The sequence below is a fragment of the Zingiber officinale genome, chromosome 9A (genome assembly GCF_018446385.1).
Source record: "Zingiber officinale cultivar Zhangliang chromosome 9A, Zo_v1.1, whole genome shotgun sequence".
Taxonomy (NCBI): domain Eukaryota; kingdom Viridiplantae; phylum Streptophyta; class Magnoliopsida; order Zingiberales; family Zingiberaceae; genus Zingiber; species Zingiber officinale.
This window is the reverse complement of record NC_056002.1, coordinates 87,404,316-87,426,046: the sequence shown is the minus strand read 5'-3', so window position 1 is coordinate 87,426,046 and position 21,731 is coordinate 87,404,316. Positions and strand designations below refer to the sequence as shown.

The following is a 21,731-nucleotide window of genomic DNA, read 5'->3' as shown; positions in this document are numbered from 1 at the left end:
CCTGTAATCGATGCACAACCTCAGAGTACCATCCTTCTTCTTGACGAATAATACAGGAGAACACTAAGGCGGAATACCGTGGGGTTCTCCACAAGGACACCGGGATGCACCTGCCCGTGCATGCCATATGCAGCTGCAGGAGGAGCTGTCCTCTGCTGGCGATGCGAAGATTGGGCTTTCGGCCCGCCTCGCTGAGTCCCGGACTAACCAAATCGTCCTCCCGGAACAGAAATCCCGGAAGCTACATGTTGAGCCTTCAACGAACAGTCTCGTCTTACGTGCCCGGGCAGTTTGCAGTAATAGCAAACTGACTGTCCCAAAGTACACGCAGAGGTGATGTGATCTCGGGATCCGCATCTGGTGCAGAAAGGGTCACCAGTGGACTGTTTCCTGTTCTGCTTAGAAGACCGGGAACGTCCAGATGAAGATCGTCTTGACTTCCGGGGTTGACCAGATGACCCTGAAGTACCTTGACCCATCTGAGTGCGACTGCTCTGCTGCTGTCCAGTAGTCTGTGGCTGCTGGATCTGTCCCGCAGTCCGATCAGTCTGCTTCCTCTTCTTATCAGTATTTACTCTCTGATGAGTAGACTCAATCATGAGAGCTCTATCCAGTGTCTCGGTGAATGATGAACTACCAAAACCGGTAATCTTCACCTGAAGATGCCCGTCTAGTCCCTGGACAAACTGAAGCATACGAGATCTATCCTCGACAACTAACTCAGGACAGAATCTGGCCAACCGATTAAATTCGACATTATACTCCATCACTGAGCGATTATTCTGCCGAAGACTCAGAAAATCCTACCGTCGTGTCATCTGATACGCCCGGGGAAAACACTGACTCTCGAATGCCTCTCTAAATCTCGTATATATAACATGCTGCTCGCCTATAATCGAGCGCTGTGTGTCCCACCAGATCTCTGCCCCGTCTCGTAAGTGGTAAGCAGCCAGCTCAGCCTTCTCCCACTCGGAGCAGGCCATGTAAAAGAATGTCCGCTCCATAGACTCTATCCAAGATTGAGCCACGCTCGGATCAGTCTCCCCGCGAAATAGCGTGAATTGGCTTTGCACCAACTCCGCCAAGGCTGGGATCCACGCTCGTGCCACAACCATATCCGTAGATATCGCTGCGGTACTGGGCAGAATCACTGGAGTTGATCTTATGGGTGGTACTGATGGATAGGTTGGAAGAGGTACCACTGGTGCTGCCACATAAACAGGGTAGGAACCACCTGGTGCAGGTACCGAGTATGTAGTAACCAGCACAGATGTCTGTGGTGGTACCGAGTACGCAGTAGGCACGGCTAGAGAAGGTGCCGAGTACCCTGTAGGTACTACTGGCGGTACAGGCGAGGTAGGTACCTCTGAAGTCGGAACCGTCAGGATCTGACAGTCTAACGTGGTCACAATACCCTGAGGAGTCTATCCCTGACGAACAGGCTCAACCCTAACAGAACTCTCTGGAGACTCTGTCTCTAGAGAATCGATCGCCCTTATACATGTGCGACCACGTTTAAGTACTAGAACACGTATCATATATGTAAAAAAATGTTATCTAGATATCACTACAGGTATGAAAACTATAAAATTACCTGATTTAACTATTGCCGTCTGGAGATGTCCTGTCGCTGCTTAGCTCCAAATAGATCCAATAAGACCTCGTCAAAATGCCTCGGAATTTCGAAACGAGAAAATCGACGGAAACCCGTACAATCCAAAAATATCCAGATACGCACGCAAAACTCGTAAGAACCAGTATCAGAACTGCTCTGATACCAAATAAATTAGTATCAGATAAACCTCGAAAATCCAAAACGAAGAGCAAGTATCGTGAGCCTAGCTCTGATACCAAATAAATTAGTATCAGATAAACTCAAAAATCCGGAACAGGTATCGTAAACCTGCTCTGATACCAAATAAATTATCACGCCCCAGGTAGTCCCTGTCCGAAGAAATTTCGGCAGCATCTCCCCTGTACGACGGACAATATGAAGCACAGTATACATATATCTCCATACCTCGGCCACACACGGCCGGAATAATACAATACAAATAAGAACAAGCCACGCAGTTTATATCAACATTCCACATAAGTCAACATATAATCAATCCACGCAGTTTAATAAGAAAAGACGATATAAAATCTCGAAAATATATGTAAACATCCTACTCCACTACATCGAAGAAAAACCAAATCCACGAAGTAATGAAAATATCTGCAGCGGAAAACAATAGTAGTAAACCCGAATGTTCAATGTCCACAATACAAACCCACAATACAAGTATATAAGATGCAAAAGCAAAATATAATCCGACAAAGAAAATCCTCGCGATAATGGGGCTAGCGACTGGAATATCTCCCGACGGTCTCAACCTGAAAAGTAGTAACAACGGGATGAGTTCAAAGAACTCAGCAGGTAATCCAATAGACATGTACAGCAATATATAACTACCAGTAATGTCCTAAGGTACAGTCTCCTAAACCATAGGATCTATAGTACAGTTTCCTGACAGTACAATCTATATAGTACAGTCTCCTAAGTATAACAGGTATGCAAGACTAAATAAACTGCAGTAACCAACAATAAGCATGAAATACAATCTACTGCAAGAATATAAGAAGTGCATAACTGAAATAAACTGTACTCACCTGCGAGGCTCGGGCGAATGACTGTGAGCATACACAGATAAAAATAGTCAGAGCAAAATCATATAACCTGTATGCATGTCAATCATATGCAATCACCAAAATGCATCAATCATAAATAATGCAATCTGTGCATATGATGCAAATGACATGTCCTGGTCACCCCTACTGCCATGCTCAGCCGTCTCACACACAATGGTGAGACCGAGTGGGTAGGGCTGTGACAACCGTGCACTCTGCCGTCACTACCCCTGATGAGTGACCGAGTGGACGGGATGCTGTCGGAGTACACCTATCCTCCTGCCTCAAACATAGTGAGGGAGCGTAACGCTCTCATCTCCCGGTACGCAATGACGGGGAGGGACCCCGGTGTGCTACCACGCTCCTGTCACGCTACCCATGAGCGTCCTAGCGGAGCACTACCGGGCAATCTACCCTACACACCCTGAGTGCTGTGCCACTACCCATGCAGTGAACACGTTGTGTGTGGGTCCATGTAGCCGGCCGACGAGCTCAACAATAATGGAGTCGTCAATCGCCCAGCATGCAATCATGCAATATGGTGCATGCGGCTACAGTATGTCATACCTGAACATAGCCTCCTCCATATATGTGTGTGCCCAAAAGGTAAACGCATATATATAACCATGATATAAAACAGCATAAATCCAAAGACCTCACATATAACAATGATATAAGTATCATGAATCCAAGAGCATGTATCACACATGTACAGCAACTAATCAGTAGAGTAGAGCACTATAGATATACATCTCTATGAACATATACACATGGCAAGCGGTAACAGTATCCAATCCTAAAGTAAAGCAACTAGCAGATGAAGCATGTGATAGGTATCAACTAGCTAAGACCAAGAGGGAGAATAATCTACTATCTACCACTAGTAAATATATATAAGCTACACATATCATAAGACATTATCAAAAGATAAGTCAGAGGGTACCCGCCTCAAATAGAAGGTACAAATCACGCAATCCAAAGTCGACGTCGAGACGCCGTCTCGAATCAGAGTCCTGTGTCAAACAACATACATATTTTATTTAGCTAAATTTAAATGAACTAGCTAAATAAAATTCCCAAAACTAAATTAGGCAAAACCCTAATCACCACAATCACAACTTACCAATTTAAATCTAATGGTCGATTAGGGTTAGTTACCTAATCCCTAATCACCAATTAGATTAGAAATCCAACGGTTGATTAGGGTTAATTACCCTAACCCTAACCATTTCATTGGATTTATTCTACACAATTACATCTACGCAATTTAACAACTAATTACAACATGTATCAAAATCCCTCCACATAAACAACTAAGTAAAACCCTAATTCCAATCTAGAACAATCAAATTACACCATACCTCACGCTTAGCCCTCCCTTCTGTTGATCCACCCTAAGAAGTATTGCTCTCAGGAAGGTAGCTGCCGGAGCAAAGGGTGCTGAATCAAGAACACCACAGAAGATCAACCTACTGGATCAACCAGACCAAGAAGGAATCAAGCACAGATCATTGATCCAAACACCAACCAAAATAACAACCTACCTTACCCCAATCGGCTGTCTCCAACAGAAATTGCCCAATCCGTGACCTAAATTGGCCTCAAGGAAGAGGATCAAGATCTGACCCCGTGAGGTCAATAGGAAGAAGATCAAGAACTGCCCGCAAGGAAACGATCCTTGCCTCCAGGATCGTAGCTAGGGCACGGCATGTCGACGCTGCGACGACTGATCGGAGCCGATGGAAGGGATTTAGGGCACGGTTGCACAAGGAGGAAGGGCTCAGGTGAAACTAGCCCTACTCTCAAACCTCCGGAAGAAAACCCTCGCCGGCGATCGGGTGGATCTCGCTCGATCAGTGGCGTCGGCTCATCCCCGTGAAAGAACCAGTGGCGAGGAGAAGAGATCGAAGCTAGGATGAGAAAGGTCTCGGCTGGATCTGGGCTTACCAGGCGTCGATGCCGGCAGAGGAATCGCCGGAGCTGGTCCCGTCGCCGTCGCTTGTCCGCAAGAGGGAGAGAACAGAAAGAGGCCGGAGTCGGGGGAGAAGAGGGGCTCGGGTTCGGCGATAGGTTTAGGGAATTAAAAAGAAACGAAATATAAATAATAAACATTTCCTCTTTAATTGGGTATCCCAAACAGGCATTATCCGTACCCGGAATTAATCCCCTCAAAACTCGTCGTACGAGCTCCGAAAAATTCCCAGAAAATTTCTAAAAATTCCGAAAAAATATTATAAGGCTATTTCTGAAATAACCCTATTTATTTAAATTTTCCGAGATCTCACAGTAAGACCATGGGACCTTGTGACAGAAGGTATCCCTTGCTTTCTATGACATTTCATTGAAATAGAGATCTATTCTCTACTAGGGAGGTTAATTAGAGTTTTAGTAGTTTTTTTCCAAATTAATGTTAGAAAATAACTTATGTAATCTAACGATTATATGACCAGGGGGCTCTGTGATAGAGGGTATCCCTTTAACCAGACTTTCTAGGTTACATTTTCTACTTAATTGTATTAATCTATCATTAGAAAGTAAATTGGATAACTCTAAAAATTGTATGACTGGAGGGTCCCATGACAGAGGGTATCCCTTTAACCAAACTTTCTAGAGTTGCTTCTTTACTTAATGACATTAGAACTTGGGCAAACTCTTCGGTGCGAGTTGCGCAGGGTTGGGTCAGACTTTAGTTAGAATTCTTACATGAGTGTAAGCATGAAGTTAGCATCATAACAAAATCAAAATCCTAGAATTTATCATCTTTCACTTACTTATGCTCATTCTCTCCCTCTCTTCTCTCAATCTCTCTCTCTTCTTCCATTCTCTCTCTCTTCCTAGCATTCGTGAGCTGTATTTCAATTGTCTAGATAACTCATCGTGTGAAGTTAACTAGTGTTTAATCAACAGTCTCTCTGGGATCGATATTTTTATTACTTGACAATACTCATATACTTGCATATTCACATTAGGTAGCGAGTTTGCTCGTAAATAGTGACTATTTATTTATCCTAACTATCCACGGGACCATTCGTTGGAGCATTTTTCCTATAGTTAGTGAATATTATATGCTTGTTATATGTTGGTCATATATTTGTTCCTATAGTTTTGGATGTACTATATGTACTCCCGATTTATAGTTATACATGGTTGAGTAGGTTAGTGGGTGTCATGTTATTGGTTATGTTTTTGTTTACAGATGATTATATAAGCGCTCTTACTTTTGTAGTAAGTATTTGATCTGAGACTGTTTCCTTTGATCTCCTTATATATAGTATTATGCACTATCTTCTTATACCCACTAAATTGTTATACTCATTACCCCTTGCTTTTCCTTTGACTTTCAGGTTCATAGAGGATGTGTGGTGCTGCTCAAAAGTTTTGATTGTCGGTCCCACTCATGTTTAGGTTTTTGTTAATTTGCTTGGTTTATTTCCGCTAGTTGTATTTATGGTTTTCCTTTCGTATCGATTTTGAGTTTGTTAGAATAGTATGACTTTTACCTTGTTCAGTTGAGTATGTTCACATGTACATGCATATATATACGTATTAGTTGTTATGAGTTTGGTGATTTTATATTACACTGATGGTTGTGTTGGCTTTTATTAGCTTGATATTAGTTATTTCTTATATTATCACTAGGGGGTACCATTTGATTTGACAGACAAGTATACCCTCGGGGCGACAAAGATAGTAGAATTGGCTCTAAAGGGGCCATGTCACCATTATGGCAAGATGGAACAATAGCAAAGAAACTGTAAGATTTATCTTGAATCCTTGAAGAAGGCATATGATGTCCCATCCTCTTCAGGTATCTTCGTTATTGATTATCATACTATTTCCTCTAACACTTAAGTATTGAATACCGAGTGTAACCCACATATATGTAATGACATACAAGGGCTAAGGAATAGTGAAAGACTCATCAAGGGATAATCAAATTTGTAAGTTGGCAATGGAGTAAAGGTTGTAGCTATCGCCATCGGAACATATTTGTTAAACCTTCTTAGTGGGCTTGTCTTAGAATTGGATAATTGTTATTTCATTCCTGCACTAATAAAGAATATTATTTGTGTTTCTTATTTAAACAATAAGAGTTTCTATTTGTCATTTAGTAATAATTATTGTTACATAACTTTGAATAGTGTTGTTTATGGAACTGGAATATTAATTATGCAATGAAATCTACACGTTAGATATATTCGATGACATATTCAATATCAAAGCAAGTAAGAAACGTGCTCAAAAGGATGATTAGTTAACCGACTACTCATGGCATTGTCTCCTTAGCCATATAAGCAAGAAACACTTGTCTGAATTGCAGACATTTGTAATTTTGGAATCAAGTGAATTAGATTCATTTGATACATGTGATTTATACTTAAAAGGTAAGATGACTAAGTTACATTTTACAAGAAAGATAAACCAATGGGAAAGTTGCTCGGCCTTATATATACTGATATATGTGAACCGATGTCAACTCAAGCATGAGGAGATTATAACTACTTCATTACCTTTATTGATGACCACTCATGATTGGATATGTATATATATTAAGATATAAGTCTGAAGCATTTGAAAGGATTAAAGAATTCAGAAATGAAGTAGAGAAATAACTTGGTAAATATTAAAATACTTCAATCCGATCGAAGTGGTAAATACTTAAATCAAGAGTTTCAGGATTATCTAAGAGATAATAAAATATTATCTCAATGGACTCTGCCTTATACTTGTTAGAGTGTATACTAAAAGCCTAGCTTTTGGTATAAACATTTATCTAGAAATAAGAATCACTTTGGTCAAATATCTACATTTATGATAAATGTAGTTGTTCAATTAATTTATATTGTAGATAACATGGTGTGTGGTGTCACACACAGAAGATCATGTTATCAGTTCTTTATAAATTATAAACAGTTGCTCACGACTAAGATGGAAAGGAACAAACCATTGGAATAGTCGTAGTGTAATTAGGTATTAGTTTATCTTGACTAATAAATTACACTAGTACACTCTAAGTGTATTGAGTAGGACCATTTTAGGTAAGTTCTTTTTATACTGACTTGATAAAAGAACTAGACCTTAGTTATTATGGAAGTGTGTACTCTTAATCCTAATATAATAACAAGCACATATATTTGATATTTATTTCTTTAATTTATCAATGGGTGAGATTTAGTTCGATAAATCAATAAGCCCGATAAGTTGAGAAATGATATCACTTATAGTGTGTGTTGTTGATTATAGAAGGAATCTGTGTCCTAGTAATCTAGGTTGAGAATGACCCCAAGAGGAGCTCATAAGGATTGTCATGTTAAACCTTGCAGGTGGACTTAGTCCGACATGACAATAAGGTTGAGTGGTACTACTCTTGGACTAAGATATTAATTAAATGAGTTGTCAGTAACTCACTTAATTAGTGGACATTCGACATCTTAAACAAAGGGAGACTAACACACTCATAATAAGAAGGAGCTCAAAATGTAGTTTGGGATTGGTGCGGTAGTTCAATAATAGTTTTTTAGTGGAATGAATTATTATTGATGAAATTAAGTTATGTGTTCGGGGCGAACACGGGATGCTTAATTTCATCGGGAGACCAAAACCAATTCCTTCTCTCGGTCCCTATCGTAGCCTCTTGTATATAGAGATTTATACCCACCACATACCCACCTTCTTACCCAACCAATAGGGTGTTGGAGTGTATACTGAAAGCCTAAGCTTTTGTAAACATTTATGTTAAATAAAGAATCACATTTGGTCAATTTATCTACATTTAGTTGTAGTTGTTCAATTAATTTATACTGTAGATAACATAGTATGCGGTGTCACATGCAGAAGATGATGTTATCAGTACCTTATAAATTATAAACAGTAGCTCACGACCAAAATGGAAAGGAACAAACCATTAGAAGGTCGTAGTGTAATTAGGTATTAGTTTATCTTGACTGTATAATTACACTAGTACACTTAGAGTGTATTGAGTAGGACCATTTGAGGTCGTTTCTTTTATACTGATTTTATAAAGAAACAAAGACCTCGGTTATTATGGAAGTGTGTGCTCTTAATCCTGATATAATAACAAGCACATATATTTGATATTTATTTCTTTAATTTATCAATGGGTGAGATTTAGTTCGATGAATCAATAAGCTCGATAAGTTGGGAAATGGTATCACTTATAGTGTGTGTTGTTGATTATAGAGGGAAACTGTGTCCTAGAGATACTAGGTTGATAATGTCCCCAAGAGGAGCTCATAAGGATTGTCATGTTAAACCCTGCAGGTGGACTTAGTCCGACATGACGATAAGGTTGAGTGGTACTACTCTTGGACTAAGATATTAATTAAATGAGTTGTCAGTAACTCACTTAATTAGTGGACATTCGATATCTTAAACACAGGGAGACTAACACACTCATAATAAGAAGGAGCCCAAAAATGTAATTTGGGATTGGTGCGGTAGTTCAATAATAGTTCTCTAGTGGAATGAATTATTATTGATAAAATTAAGTTGTGTGTTCGGGGCGAACATGGGATGCTTAATTTTATCGGGAGACCAAAACCAATTCCTCCTCTCGGTCCCTATCGTAGCCTCTTATTTATAGAGTCTATACCCACCTATACCCACCTTCTATACCCACCAATAGGGGGCCGGCCAAGCTAGCTTGGGAACCAAGCTAGGGCCGGCCTAGGTATAAGATTGGGTGGCCGGCCCTAGCTTGAACCCAAGCTAGTGGGGGCTGGCCAAATTAAATTAAAAAAGAAATTTAATTTTAATTTTTATTATGTGGAAGATATAATTTATTAAAGAGAATTAAAATTAAAATATCTCTCTTGTAAAAGATCTACAAAAGATTAAAGAAAGAGATTAGATCTCTTTCCTTATTTGTAGATTGGTGAGATATTTTATTTTCTCTTTAAAAATTATTCACATGTTGTAAAATTAAAATTATAGAAATTTCCTTTTTATCAACCATGAAGAGATTTTGAAGAGAAATTTTATTTTTTAAAATTTCCGGAAACAAATTAGGAAGTTTTTAATTGTTGATTGAAACTTGTCCAATTTGATTTCATTAATATGGCCGGCCATAAGATTTCAATTTGGGAAATTTTATTTTATTTTTCTCAATTAAATCATGTCAAGGAAATTGAGGAAATTTTATTGTAATTAAATTTCCTAATTTGCCTAGGCCAAGGAATATAAAAGAAGGGGTGAGGGTGCCTTCATTGAACAACCTCTATTATTTTCTCTCCCTCTTTTGTTCCTTGGTGTGGCCGGCCATCCTTTCCCTCTCTTCCTCTTGTGGTGGCCGAACCCCTCTCTTTCATTGGAGCTCTTGTGGTGGCCAGATACTACTTGGAGAAGAAGAAGAAGAAGGAGAGGAAGCAAGCATCTCTTGGAGCTTGGTTAGTGTTTTGATTTTCTTCCTTGGTGAAGCTTCTTTTTTTGTGGCCGAACCTAGCTAGGAGGAGAAGAAGGTGATTGGTGGTTTTCTCATCTCGGAAGATCGTTGCCCACACAACGTCCGAGGTTAGAAGAGGAATACGGTAGAAGATCAAGAGGTTTTTCTACAAGGTATAACTAGTAATTTTTCTTTCCGCATTATACTAGTTATTTATGGAAATAATACCAAATACAAGAGGCTTACGTTCTAGTATTTCGAATATGTTTTTCGATGTTGTGTTTTTTTTGTTTTATTTATCCTTGTGATTTGATTGTTCTTTTCGGTTAACCTAAAGTTATTTTAGGAAATTAAATATTAGCTTTCTATAAAAGGTTTTGTCTAGTCGGTGGTGGTTGCTCCCATATCTAAGAAGGTCATGTGCCTCACCACGTCAGTACTGGGAACCAATTATGGAAATTAATATTTAATGGAATTAATAACTTAAGGCGATTTGGGTCGAACGTGTTAAGTTCTGCAGGAGACCCAAGTCAAAACCTAAAAGAACAAATAGATTAAGTTTTGGATCAAACGTGTTAAGTTCCGCAGGCGATCCAAAATTTAATTTAAAAGAACACATGGTAGCTAGGAAAAGGTTCAGACCTTTGTACAAAATTTTTGTACAGTGGAACCTCTAGGTTTTCTGAGTAGCAACCAACATAGGGGCCAGCCAAGCCAAGCTTGAAGCTCAAGCTTAGGGTCGGCCAAGCCTAAAGGTTGAGCCTTAAGGTGGCAGGCCAATAGCTTGGAGCCCAAGCTTAGGTGGCCGGCCACATCATATTAAAAAGGTTTTTTGTTAAAATTTTTTCTTATGTGGATATCATGGTTTTAAAAGAGAGTTTAAAATTTAAATCTTTCCTTTTATATCTCTCTACAAAAGATTAAGAAAAGATTTGAAATCTTTCCTTATTTGTAGATTGAAAGGTAGATTTTAATTTTGAGAAAACTTTCCTTTTTAACCATGTTCATGATTTGAAAGGGAGTTTAAAAATTAAATATTCTCTTTTATAAGTTTCTACAAAAGATTAAGAAAAGATTTGATATCTTTCCTTATTTGTAGATTAAAAGAGATTTTAATTTTTAGAGATAACTTTTTTTTATCCACATGTTTAAAAGAAAGATTTTAATTTATAAAGTTTCCTTTTTACAAACCACCATGAAGGGAAAAATTATTGGAGAAATTTTTTATAAATTTCCGGAGACAAATTAGGAAGTTTTAATTTTTGTTTTAATAAAAACTCTCCTTGTTTTGGGGAAATAAGTGGCCGGCCATGTATATTGAGAAGAGAAAATTATTTTTAATAAAATAAATTTTTCTTTTTATGGCAAAAGAATTAAGGAAGTTTTTTATTTAAATTTCCTTATTTGCCAAGAGTAAGGATTATAAAAGAAGGGGTAGAGGTGCCTTCATGGTGAACGACTCTATTATTCTTCTCCTCTCTTTTCCTCCTTGGTGGCCGGCCCTAGCTTCTCCCTCTTCTCTTCTTCTTGTGGCCGGCGGCAACCCCTCTTGGTGCTCTTGATGGTGGCCGGTTCTAGCTAGGAGAAGAAGGAGAGAAAGGAGGTTTTGTTTCTTGCATCCCTTGGAGCTTGGTGGTGGTGGTCGGACCTCTACTTCTCTTGGAGAATTGTGGTGGCCGAAACCTAGAAGGAAGAAGAAGGTGCTTGGTGGTTCTCGTCTCGGAAGATCGTTGCCCACACAACGTCCGAGGTTAGAAGAGGAATACGGTAGAAGATCAAGAGGTTATTTTTGCTAACAAAGAAAGGTATAACTAGTAATTGTTTTCCGCATCATACTAGTTTTCTTTGTATTGTTATTTTTGGAAATACTAAACACAAGAGGCATATGATTCTAGAGTTTTCGAGATAGTTTTTCGAGTTTGTGTTTTCTTCTTTTTCGAATTTGTGATTCGATTGTTCTTTTTGGTTAACCTAGAGTTATTTAAGGAAATAAATATTAGCTTTCCTTAAAAGGTTTTACCTAGGCGGTGGTGGTTGCTCCCATATCCAAGAAGGTCATGTGCCTCACCATGCAGTCCTGGAAGCCAATTTTGGAAATTAATATTTATGTAATTAATAACTTAGGTAGATTTGAATCAATAGTGTTAAGTTCCGCTTGCGATTCAAATCTAAACCATTAAGAACAGATAAGTTAAATTTGGAATCAATGATGTTAAGTTCCATCTGTGATTCCTAATTTAACTTCTAAAGAACACAATAGGTTATTTAAGGAAAGGTTCGACACTTGTACAAAATATTTTTGTACAGTGAAACCGGTACGATTTTCTTAGGACTAACCTACAATACACCAAAATATAATAATGTATCGAAAGGCAAAATCGAATCTTGTTGGACATAGTTAGGTCAATGATAAATCATGCAAGTCTTTTAAAATCCTTTTAGGGTTATGCACTTGAAACAGCTGTTTACTTATTAAACAGAGTCTTGACTATGACAATCTCTACTACTCCATTTGAGAAATTGTCTAGTAAGAAACCTCACCTATTATACTTGAAGATATGAGGTTGTCCTACTTATGTGAAGAAGACAGTATCATATCAACTAGATGATAAGTCTGAAAAGTGTCTATTTATTGGTTATCCTAGGGAAACAATTAGTTACCAATTCTATTATCCCTTGAAACAAAAGATGTTTATTTCAAAGCGTGCTATATTTCTAGAGAAAGAGTTTCTCTTACAAGAAAATAATGGAAGTAGGGTTGAACTTGAGGAAGTTCAAGAGACTCCAATAGACATAGAAGAGAAGTACTTGCAAATCAGACAACTAGATGCAAGACATGAAAGTCTAAGGAGGTTGAGGGTTAGATTCTTGGCAATGAGAAGCCTTTGTAGGTCGGACGACTAGATGTAAGGCATGGAAGTCCAATGAGGTCAAGATCTAGATTCTTGGTAGAAGAAAAGCCCAAGTAAATTGTGAGATCAGATAGAAAGGTAGATGAAGATTCGGAGACAAGGGAGCTCCTACACAAAAGTCTAGGGAATAAAAGGTTTATATGACATGAGATACTCTTGGGACAAGGGTAGTGGAGTTGGGCATATTTCTCATTAGGATGGCTAAAACGTATCAATCGATTGGTAAATTCTAGCAATTGATTGATACATTGTAGATGGAAAAAGGGGTTTGAGATTGAAGGGTTAAGTGTGCAAACCCTGATTTAAAGTTTACCAGTCGATTGCTCGTTTCCAGTTCTATTGACAAACTAAAACTCCAAACCCTAACTTAGGGTTTACCAATTGACGGTTGTTTCTAGCATTTCAACTGATAAACTAAATTCTGCATTTGAGGTTTGCACAGTAACCTTAAACCCCAAACAAAATGCTCCAACACTCAACTAGCTAGTTTGGCTGATAACTAGTTTCGGGCGAACATAACAATATGACTAGCCAGTTCGACTGATGGCTAGTAGTTGATTACCTCCAGTCGAAATGATCAATTGAGTTAGAAGTGTTCTATTCATCCGAAATGTGCTATCATCCAATTGCTAGATTTGGAGTCAATGACCATTTCATCAACCATCAATCTATAGCAGTCGATTAATGATGATAGCAATCGACTGGTGGGAGTAGAAAGGTGTGAAAAGCAACCCGATGGAAACATGTTTAAAGGGTTTTTGTTGTCTTCTACACATACATCTAAGCTACGATTCTCCTGCCCAACTGAAGCTTAAATGCTTTCCATCGGGTTAGATGTATGTGTAAAACTTGATGTAGTAGAATGCCTTCATGCCACCGTAGTAATTCCTCGACATGTGCAATATGTCTAGACTTGAAAGTTTTGTTTGAATTTCACCTGTTGAATTTTCGAAGTTTCCTTTAGCAATTAGACCTACATGATTGTTCATCCTTTAGCAATTTGTGTTATCTGAAACTTTAGGGGAGCAACAAACTGTTAGCAAATTGTTCATACTTCATACACTTTTTCTGTTCTCATAACTTTACAATTGAGGCTTTAAAAATTAAATCTAAGGGCTAGTTATTTTGAGACAGGAACACTTTAAAAAAATTTATCAATTATTTGGGGTTGCTGGAGGAGCCTTTTTTCACATTTGAGATTACTGGAGTATATTTGTTGAAGTATTGAAGGGCAGTCCTGAAAACAGTCTCTTATAAAGTAGAATAAGACTGCGTACAATGGATTCTTCCTCGGAACTTTACATGACAAGAACTTCGTGCATCAATTTTTTTTTTTTTTTTTTTTTTTTTTTATATTTGTTGAAGTATCCAGCACACTCCATGGCTATGATCACTAACTGGAAATCTGGCAATCATATCTGATCAAATTCTTACCATGATTTTAATTGGACTTTTAACTTAGTGACACTTTTGTGTGCCCCTGATTGATATATAATATATCTTTAATTCTTGTAAATTTTATTGATGAAATAGGTGAGCCAATGAATGCTTATCTTCTTGGAGAATAAAACCACCTTTTGCCTCGAAGACCTGGATTCAGCCCTAAGGAAATCTTCACCGTTATTAGTGTGAAACTTTCTACAATAATGTGAGCTCACAGTAGTTCCATTTTGGCTACGTTGTTGATGTCATTTTTGTAATGGCACAAAGAATTATTCTCTTAAGAACAAGTACTCTTGCAATTCTTCTGTCAACATTTGCCAACATCTTGATGCACAACCATCCTTCAGATCTAGGATTACAAGAACAAATCTAGTCTATATTCAAAAAGTGAGTATTCAACTATGTACTGAACGATGTAGCTCAATTCATCTACCACCAACATAGAATGCAAGCCTTCTCTCCTCAAACGAATACTCAGTTTCATCGACAGGTGATACTACCTTCACCAGAGCTTCATTGAAAAGGCAGGTTGGGGCAGGTGTTGTAGCCACATGCATTAGCACTGCTGCAGCTGTCGCTGGAGTTTTTGGGGTCGGGGACAGCATTGCGTTCGGGATCTTGTTCTCTTCTAAAGCATTGGCAATGAGGGATTTGGATGGCGTCAATGGAATGGAGTTGACTGGAGCTACGGGCGCGAAAGGTTTGCGTTGCACTCCTTGATATGTAGTCATGGCGTTATTATATGACAGCTTCTTCACAGGAAGGCCAGTAATATCTAATCCCTTTGCACCTACAAGGACTTGAAATTTAAAGTCTGGATTTGATGCACTTGTCTGAAGAATTTGAGTAATTGGAAGTAAAGAATCTAACCGGGAGAAAGTGTACCGAGATCATCTGTCATCTTTACGGAGCGAGTGGACTTTGCAGAATGCATGTAATCAGATTTAGGAGTCTGCAATGCTGCTGCCCCACCAAGAGATAGCCTTCGGTTTGAACCTACTTTCTTGGCACTTGGAGGCTTTGAAGGGCTTGGTTTTGAACCGTAGAGGGCTTCCTGCTCAGCTATCAGTTGGCCTTGGAGTTTCTTCTGATCCTGAATGAATTAAATCCAATATCTTAATCCAAAGCCACATATATTTATTCTAGCCAACTTAATATAGTTAAAAACACTTACCCTTTGTCTCTTCCGCTCTTGCTCTTTCTCTTGCCTAACTATGGCGTACTTTTCCAGCATCGAAAGAAGCCGCACCTAGGTATAGAAAATCAGTTTTTTTTTTTTCCTCAATCTATTAAGTGATTCACACAACAGACCACTTAATGAAAATGCTCACGCCATCATATGTGAACCCAATGGCTCTTTCCTTCTCCCACTGTGTAATTTTGGCTACCAAAGTATCTACGATTCCTGCTCAAGATACAAGTTGCAAATTTATGTCCGCCAACCTTTTTTTTATAATAGATGTTTTCTTTTGATGTTTGTGTTTATAAACTACCTGGAATCTTGTTAACTAGAGCACGAGCTTTCTCAGCACGCTTAAGCGTTAGATGTGCACCCCTTCCAGCATTGTATCGATTCTCATCCTACAGTAGATCGCACAAAAGATATAGAAGTCACATGGTATAAGACTAAACGTTAAAGCTACCATTTGAATAATATTTCAGACCCTATTATACTCCTCCATCCATGCTTCCTCCTCGCATGCCATTAACCATTTTTCTACTCTTTCAAGAATATCTTTCCTGCTAAAAGCTTCCTCTTTAACTGTTGCTATTTGGCACCCTATCTGTTCCAAAACTAAGCAAGCATCAATGGCTCCTGCAAAACACCAAAAGTGACGCTTAAACTGACAAAGCCTATTTAATTCAAAACTGGAAAAATGCAGGAACATTATATATACCAGATTCAATTGCACTAATTGCAACTTCAGCTCCATTTTCTGCCTCAACCACCAAATGAGCTCGTCGACCAAGCTCTTCCAGTTCTTCCTTTTTCCTCAAGATTAGTTCTTTCATCTTGATTACTTTTAGTTGTTCAAGCCTCAAAACCTCTGCTTCCACCTGCATATAACATAATTCTTCTATTGGTAATATCCAACCAAACATATGACCAACGAGGAGTAGACAAAGCAATCCGCTAGTTGGATGACTCACACAGCTAAGAAAGTTCACTGAAAGAGTATTAGCCTCAGTAATTTCTTCTTCTGAAGCAGCTATGTTGCAGGCAACGTTCTGAAAAAACTGTTGCTCTTCGATAGGCGTATCCATCAAATTCCACAACTCCAGCATTGTAGATGCAAAATCTTGAAGCTGCAAGATATTGGTATATGGGTTCATATTATGGTAAATTTCAGAGATACTGTACTCAATGCATGGTTTACCTTCTGCATCCTCTCTATCTTAATGTCTCTTAATCTGCCAATGGCAGTAGCAAGCCTTTCAATTGTGGCACTGCAGACACTCTTGGAAGCTTCAGCATCATCTAAACTAGGGTGTATCTCTCTTATTATTTCTTTGAAATCAACACCAAGAACAGAACATAAAGCATTCAGAGTTGACAAGTGATCCATGATCTGTTTCAAGCGGTCACTCTGCAGCAGCCAAATGTTTTGGTTAAAAGGGCAAATCTGCAGTACAAGTATTCAATAGAATCTGTGACAAGAGAGTAATTGAGTTTCCAACCTTCTCCTTTTGCAGCGACTCTAGGTATCTGCACAATTCTTCAAGCTTTCTAATGGATAAATCAGATTCATCAACAACATGCCTCGATGGGTGGTACTCAGTAGCCATGATCTCAACTGAGATATTTCTTATCTGTTGCTTTACTTCTGAAAATTGAATCAATCTCTCACCTTTCCTCTTTCTCATCTCCTCTAGTTGCGGTGTTATGGAATTCAGCTCCTCTTTTAATCTCCCTACTTTTTGAATGGACTAGGAAAATAAGTATGATTAATATCGTCTTAATAAGGTTATGGACACCAAATAAAATCTCTCTCAACAGATAAGAGCAACTTCAATGTGTGAGCTAGATTTTTCCAAATAATTCTTGGAGTCTTTTCTAGAATTTGAAGCTCAATGAAAAATAAATGCTTATTTGACAACATGGACAATGACCCACCTGCCTCGTGTGAACTGGCGGCTCACCCATTGAAGAACAGATGGTTGCAAGCTCAGCTTCAGAGTCAGCAATTGCTTGTCGCAGATGAGCCCTACAACGGTTAGCCTGATCAACCTTTCTTCTATACACCTCAAGGCACTCCTGTTCTAGTTCAAGTAGCATCTTGTCCCTTTCTGTATCAGTCTCACCAACCTCGTCCCATATAATCTGAAACGATAATAGCTACATTAATATCTGAGAAACTGGTTTGCTTTTGGCAATAAGCAAGATGCTGCACGAAATGGACAATTCATTACAAAAACTATGCCAGACGGCATTACCCTTAAAAGCAACACAGTTATTGATCGCAATGACTGCCTACTAATTGTGAAAATGATGGAGATGGATGTTTATTACCTCCTATTTCTTATGTAAAGATTTCAATATCGGCATATATTAAAGGTTAGTGGATCTAGTAGTGAAAACCTGAAGCTCGTATAGAAGAGATCCACATGTTGTCTCCAATTGTAATAGCTGATCGGTAGATACACGAGCCATATTAAGTTGGCCAACTTGAATCTGCAAAATGGATACTTAATGTTAGCATTATAAAGGGAAAGTAAACCCAAAAAAGGAAAACCCAAGATAGTATTAGCAATTGTCGGATCTGGATTTGGTCTTCTTTCTTGCATATACCTAAGTGAAATGAAATTGAAACAGGAAATTAAGTTCATTTCCACTTGAAGTTTATTTGTTCAAAAATATATATACAAATATATTTTGGTAGTTTGAGGTTAAACAATACATTTTTTGCAATACCACCTATATATATACGCAAGTTATAGAATGTTGATGCTCTTCTTATGATTCACCATATTAAATTTCATTCAATATATCATTTGTTTAATTAACAGGAAAGATTTTCTAACACAAGAAGAAACTAGCAATCAGGTAACGCTCAAGGATTAACATATTAGGCACTTTTAATTTAAGTAGGACGTAAAGATTTTCTAAAATACTAGTGATATAACCTTGTGTAAAGTGTTGAATAGTTGGGCAAACACAGTTAAACTGTAATGATGTAGCATAAACACTTTTCAAAATCATCTAAATGAATATGACAGCTAGTAGAAGCAGCAGAACCAATAAATCTATCATTATCATGCAAGTTGGCAATAGCTTACCACACAAAAATATCATGATTTGAAAGACATAAGGATAAGAACCTATTTGCAACCAACAAAAGCTCCTCGAAAGACAAACTAACAGCTCATGTCAACCAAACACTCATCTCTATACACCAACACCAACCAATTAAGTTTGACAGACGTAGAGCCACAAGCAACCAAACACTCATCTCAAAAATAGAATCTCATAAATTATAATATTTATTGACTTGAAACCACCCCTGTTATAAAACCAGGGAAGAAAGACAACCAAATTTCAGCCCAAGAAATGTACAGGCATATAATACTTGATTTAAAGAAACCAATGTAGAAAAACCTTCCTCAAAAATAAATCTAAGCCAAAATTCCCCTAAAATTCTTGGTCTTCACGCCTACAAGTCAGATCTTAACTAGTCTATGCCAAACAGTCCCGCTCGACTTTGAAACTCTAAATCAGGCAATACCACACATCAAACCCTATCAAAAACATAAATAAAAAAGAATTAATAGAGTATAATTAAATCAGATCTGATCCCAGACTCACATCTCCTTCAACACATCACTTCCCTCAAATACACAAAATTGCAACAATGAGGAGATTGAGGAATCCAAATAATTTGAAGCTACAAAAAGGAAGGAGAGTTAAAGACAAGATGTTTACTGCCGTTTCAATAACTCAGCGCAACAAGTTCCCTGCTTCAAACCCTAGGTCTTCTTCAATGAGAACCGGCAGGAAAGGAAGAAGAGGGAAGAACTCGCAAGAGGTGACCACTGCTGTGGATTAATCCAAATCAGAAGAGGAGGAAGAATAAGGTGGTTTCAATAAGTGGAAATCAAAAAAGGAGAGGAGGAGGAAAAAAAGAGCAGGGAGAGATTCAAAATCAAACGGAGAGCTTTCGTGATCGAGATGTCTAATTGTAATGTTGCAGAAGTTGATCATGGCCGTTGAATTTGAAAGTGACGGAGATAGATTAAGTACCGTTACATGATGGGAAAGGATCCATCGTAAGGGTGGGCTGGTAATTATAGCGATGAGCAAGCCCTAATGGATACCTTCCATATGAAACGGGGCAGTAAATTTGTGTAACGGATTCGTCGCAAGTGACAAAAGCAATCAACGGAGAAGAGAAGGGAGGGATCAAATGGAACGACAATGACGGAGAGAAGCAGAATGAAAATAGTCATATTTTTGACTTTATTGGTAATGTTTTTATTTAAAAACTCATTTAATTTTAAGACATTGAAAATTATTTCGTAGAGCATACTTAATTTAAGATTAAGTGGATAGATTATGATATATTTATTTTATCTAACGTAATGAATATTATAATCAAGTATCTCTTAAAAACGAGGGACATATACATATGCATGTTCGACTTTTTGCATGCATAATAAGTGATTAAGATCTATACCTAGGATCCTAATAAAATTGGGGCCATTATTATTACAAATCTTTGAATCATTATTATTTATATAAAATCTTTACTTGCTAAGCCATTAATTTTAAGTTAACATTTCATCATACTTGCATACATACTGCTTTGATTTCCACCCTAATCCAATGAATATCAAGTCATGTGTTCTTTGTCTATGGTGTTTGACTACCTGTGGCATTTGGCTTTGGGTCTAGGGTCTAAACCCTTGGTAATCACATAACCAAGATTATAGGGAATAAAACATAACCAAATATTGTTTGGTTCAACTTAAGTAATGCAACAAAAATTTGTTTGTTTGAAGGTTTAATGAATACCCTAGTTTAATATTTTACCGTATTACCCTCAGTTACAAAACCAACTATACATAATATTATTATTATTATTATTATTATTTATTTATTTATTATTATTATTATTATTATTTATTTTTTAATATTTTTTTACTTTTTTTTTACTTTTTTTTTCTTGTATATTTTTTTACTTTTTTATGTGTTTTTTTATTTTTTATATTATTTATATTTATATATTTTTTATTTTTTTACATTTTTAAAATTTTAATTTTAATTTTTAAAATTTTTATAATTTTTTTAATTTTTTTTTAAATTTTTATAATTTTTTTTAAAATTTTTTAAATTTTTTAAAATTTTTAAATTTTTAAAATTTTTATTTTTTTTTTTTAAAATTTTTATTTTTTATTTTTATATTTTTTTTTATTTTTTAAATTATTTATTTTTTTAAAAAATAAATTTTTAAATTTTTTAAAACATTTTTTTATTTTTTTACATTTTTTCTCTTTTTTTCATGTTTTTTCTTATCGGAGGATATTTTTGGTAAAAAAAAAATTGTTAACCCCGGAATCAATAAAAACCTTAGTTTTCTGAGGTTTTCCGATTCCGGGCTGCATGACCCTTTTGCTGACGTGTCGGGCATGAAACATTACTTGGGAATCATCGAATACCTAAATCAAATAAGGTTTTTGTAGATAACCTTGGATGAATAACCAAGATTATCAAAAATAACCCCGAACCAAACGCACCCTTATTGTATTATTCTATTCTTCTTCTCGTGAGAGAGAGGATTCCTAGCCTTAGAGGGTGAAGGATATCTATGCTATTCTGCTAGGAATAACTGTAATGTAGTGATAGGTAGAGGATCTGAGATACTACTACGTTGTTATCTATTTTGTTTTGTTCTTCTTAGCTCTTTTCTTCTTTCTAGACAGGAACATTAACTAGAAATTTTTGCATATTGCCACTTTTTTATTTCTAAGTTCATCTGGTGTTTGTCATAAAGTTTTTTTTTTTTTTTATGGATGGATCGTATGTAATAGATTTTAGTGCCATTTATTTCCATGTCAGCAATCTAACTTGGCATGTGTGATTTATTTTTATTTTTAATTATCTAGTCAGAAGAATTGTTTATGGATATTATATGATAGATTATACTATTTAAAATAATGGATCCAAATAAAATTTAATATTTTTTATTATTATATTTGCAAGTAATAGTTGAATTTTCAAATATCATCAAATTGAAATTACACTACATAAATCAGATTTTATTATTCAATTAATTTTAAATAATTTTATTTTGGTAAAATAATAGGAA

General features: G+C 37.0%; 1 protein-coding gene across 5 annotated transcripts; it reads right to left on the bottom strand.

The window, feature by feature from the left end:
- Nucleotides 1-14,696: 14,696 nt before the first annotated feature.
- On the bottom strand, nucleotides 14,697-19,568 carry LOC122018480 (65-kDa microtubule-associated protein 3-like). Of its 5 annotated transcripts, none has more exons than XM_042575805.1 (13): nucleotides 19,349-19,568; nucleotides 18,008-18,100; nucleotides 17,543-17,749; nucleotides 17,107-17,355; nucleotides 16,806-17,015; nucleotides 16,579-16,734; nucleotides 16,326-16,485; nucleotides 16,092-16,243; nucleotides 15,921-16,008; nucleotides 15,759-15,832; nucleotides 15,602-15,649; nucleotides 15,298-15,520; nucleotides 14,697-15,217 (listed from the first exon to the last, which is right to left on the bottom strand). In XM_042575805.1, the coding sequence occupies exons 2-13, from the start codon at nucleotides 18,077-18,079 to the stop codon at nucleotides 14,853-14,855; spliced, it is 2,004 nt and encodes a 667-aa protein (XP_042431739.1). In that variant the 5' UTR covers nucleotides 18,080-18,100; nucleotides 19,349-19,568; the 3' UTR covers nucleotides 14,697-14,852. The 5 variants fall into 5 exon arrangements, with proteins under 5 accessions (XP_042431739.1, XP_042431737.1, XP_042431738.1 ...); XM_042575803.1 differs by having other exon boundaries at nucleotides 14,697-15,226; nucleotides 15,313-15,520; nucleotides 15,602-15,676; nucleotides 19,349-19,567; XM_042575804.1 differs by having other exon boundaries at nucleotides 15,313-15,520; nucleotides 15,602-15,676; nucleotides 19,349-19,567.
- Between the last annotated feature and the right edge of the window lie 2,163 nt (nucleotides 19,569-21,731).